The sequence below is a fragment of the Pygoscelis adeliae genome, unplaced genomic scaffold (assembly GCF_000699105.1).
Source record: "Pygoscelis adeliae isolate BGI_AS28 unplaced genomic scaffold, ASM69910v1 Scaffold108, whole genome shotgun sequence".
Classification (NCBI taxonomy): Eukaryota; Metazoa; Chordata; class Aves; order Sphenisciformes; family Spheniscidae; genus Pygoscelis; species Pygoscelis adeliae.
The window spans coordinates 8035654-8038005 of NW_008825498.1; the positions used below are offsets into that span (position 1 = coordinate 8035654).

At 48.8% G+C, this 2352-nt stretch overlaps 1 protein-coding gene across 1 annotated transcript in view; it reads right to left on the reverse strand.

Annotated features, from left to right (window-relative positions):
- Nucleotides 1-1369, reverse strand: part of CABYR (calcium binding tyrosine-(Y)-phosphorylation regulated) — a 6704-nt gene extending 5335 nt beyond the window's left edge. The window contains exons 1-2 of the mRNA XM_009331487.1: nucleotides 1222-1369; nucleotides 1081-1134 (exon numbers count right to left, since the gene is read on the reverse strand). Coding sequence (XP_009329762.1) covers nucleotides 1081-1134; nucleotides 1222-1369 — 202 coding nt within the window. The remainder of the gene's footprint in view (nucleotides 1-1080; nucleotides 1135-1221) is intronic.
- Nucleotides 1370-2352: the final 983 nt, after the last annotated feature.

The window sequence follows — 2352 nt, forward strand, 5'->3', positions numbered from 1 at the left end:
AAGTTGTGGATGCCCCATCCCTGGAAGTGTTCAAGGCCAGGTTGGATGGGGCTTTGAACAACCTGATCTAGTGAAAGATGTCCCTGCCCATGGCAGGGAGGTTGGACTAGATGATCTTTAAGGTCCCTTCCGACCCAAACCATTCTATGATTCCATGATTATGCAAAAACTGCTGTGTGACATCATTAATGCAACATTTGCAAATGCACCAAAATTCAGCCTTTGGTGATACTTCAAGTTGCACTGCAATATCCACCAGGCATTTTTACAAGAAGAAAACTGCTTCAAGTGCTGAAATCAGTGGTGGTTAGCTTTTTCAGAGGAGATCCTAAGCTAGGAATAAGATAGTAGCACTTTCTGTTCGTAGCTGGGGCTTCTCTACATTGCTGTAACTATCTTACTGTATGGCGCTCAATCTATAGACCAAGGCTGTCCCAAGTGCTGGCTAGTTCCAGGGTTACTTGGAACCCAGCTCAGGTGGCCTTTTTGAATAAAGGGGATATTTGAAGCTGCTGACGCTTACGGTAACCAGGCAGCGGAGACCCAAACCAGTGGGGCAGATACAAACAGGCTAGACAACGCACCCATATCACTGCTCCCACAAAACCTTCATGTGGCATCACAGATTCCAGCCCTTACAGCCAAACCCAGGGAGCAGGTGAAAGCTCCCAGCACTTCCCAAAGGAATCAGCATCCCACAGAATTAAATCATCTTTTTATAAACAAAGAGACACAATATTTATTTGCAAAAAATAGATAAGGGTAAAGTCGCTACCTGCTTAGGGGGTGATAAATCGCACTGCAATATCTTAAAACTAAAATGACCAGAAGCATCCAGGCTTTTTGCCTATACTCAAGGAGAAAGTACAGCATCCCAGGGGACTAATTCTTCCCACACTGAACAGAAACAAGTGCTTTCTGAAGGTGCCTGCCTCTTCAATAGCTCGGAGCCTATGTGCCTCTTTCACATGACTACATACGGACGGGATGCAGCCCATGATAAGTGAAAGCTACGTGCATCCATTTGAGTTGGAACATTGTCTCAAAAGATCTTAAAAGAACAAACAGCAACTATCTTACCGCTAATGAACTCAAACTTTTCAACCAGTTCTGTTATATCCAGATTTGGATTCCCTGGAAACAGAAGCAGAAGTTAAGCTGGAGTAGGATAGCACTCTCAAATAGCTCAGCTCTTCAGATGAAGCACTGGTAGGAACAAACCTTTCTGAAAGGTGACGAGCTCTTGGAAATAGAGAGCGAAAAACTCAGCAACGTCATTCGGGTTGTTTTCCACGACAGCCCGGCTCACCCCCTCAAGCAGGGTCTTGAGGCCATGTGGAACAACCAGCCTGATCTTTGAAGACTGCATCTTTGCCCGCTCAAGTCGGCTTACGGTTTCTCATCTGTACAAACAGAACCCCTCAGCTGAGCGTTTACCCCGCCCCAGTGTGAAGTGTCTAACACTGACAGCATGATCGCAGCTGCTCATCCCTTGCCATGCCATCAATAACCCTCCTCCTCCACCCCTTCCCAAACACTCCTTTAACTTAAAGGGGGTATTTACTGTTTGCAGTGACCAAATCCTTTACTCCCCCTCTGCACCTTTAGGCAGCAGAAGGCACGGTCGGGGGGCCAGCCAACTAGGGAACAATGATGTGAATTCAAAACCATGCCATGAACTCCCTTTTGTAAAGATAAAACCCACCAAAGCACCCCCCGATGAGCCACAAAAGCCATTCGTGTTCAAGCGAAGAGTTTACAGGACACTTCTTCCACCCCTCTCCTCCTCCTCCTCCATCCCCTCTGGCACTTGCTGTCTCCTGGTCCAGGCCTCCTGACGGCACACACCCCTCCCCCCCCGCCCCCCCCCTGAGGGCCGCCACACCCCGCCCGGAGGGCATGATGTCACAGCGCCCGTGAGTAAAGACAGCATGGCAGTGCTGAGGTTCCCAGCTGTCAGCGGCTGTGCTCCGGCTCTGCGGCGTTACTGTTCGTTGGTTGAAAAGGATTTTAAAAAAAAAAAAAGGGAGCAGGAGGCAAAATACACAATTAAAATTTATAGTCGGGCAGCCAGAGTGCTCCATGTCCAGGTGACGCTGCGGCTCATCAGCGAGGGCTTTCCTCCTGCAATAAACACCTTGATTCTCATTGTCGCACAAGAACCGGTGCATTTAATGGACACAACTGTTTGAGCACAACTCTATCTATAACCCTTTTAATAATATATTTTTAAGACCGAAGTACGGTGTCATGGCTGTCGCCGCTCAGGACAAGCAGCGTAAGGGCTGCAAGGGTGAGGCCGAGCACCTATGGGTGCTGCCCGCCACATGGCACGGGGGAAGCGAGCCCCCA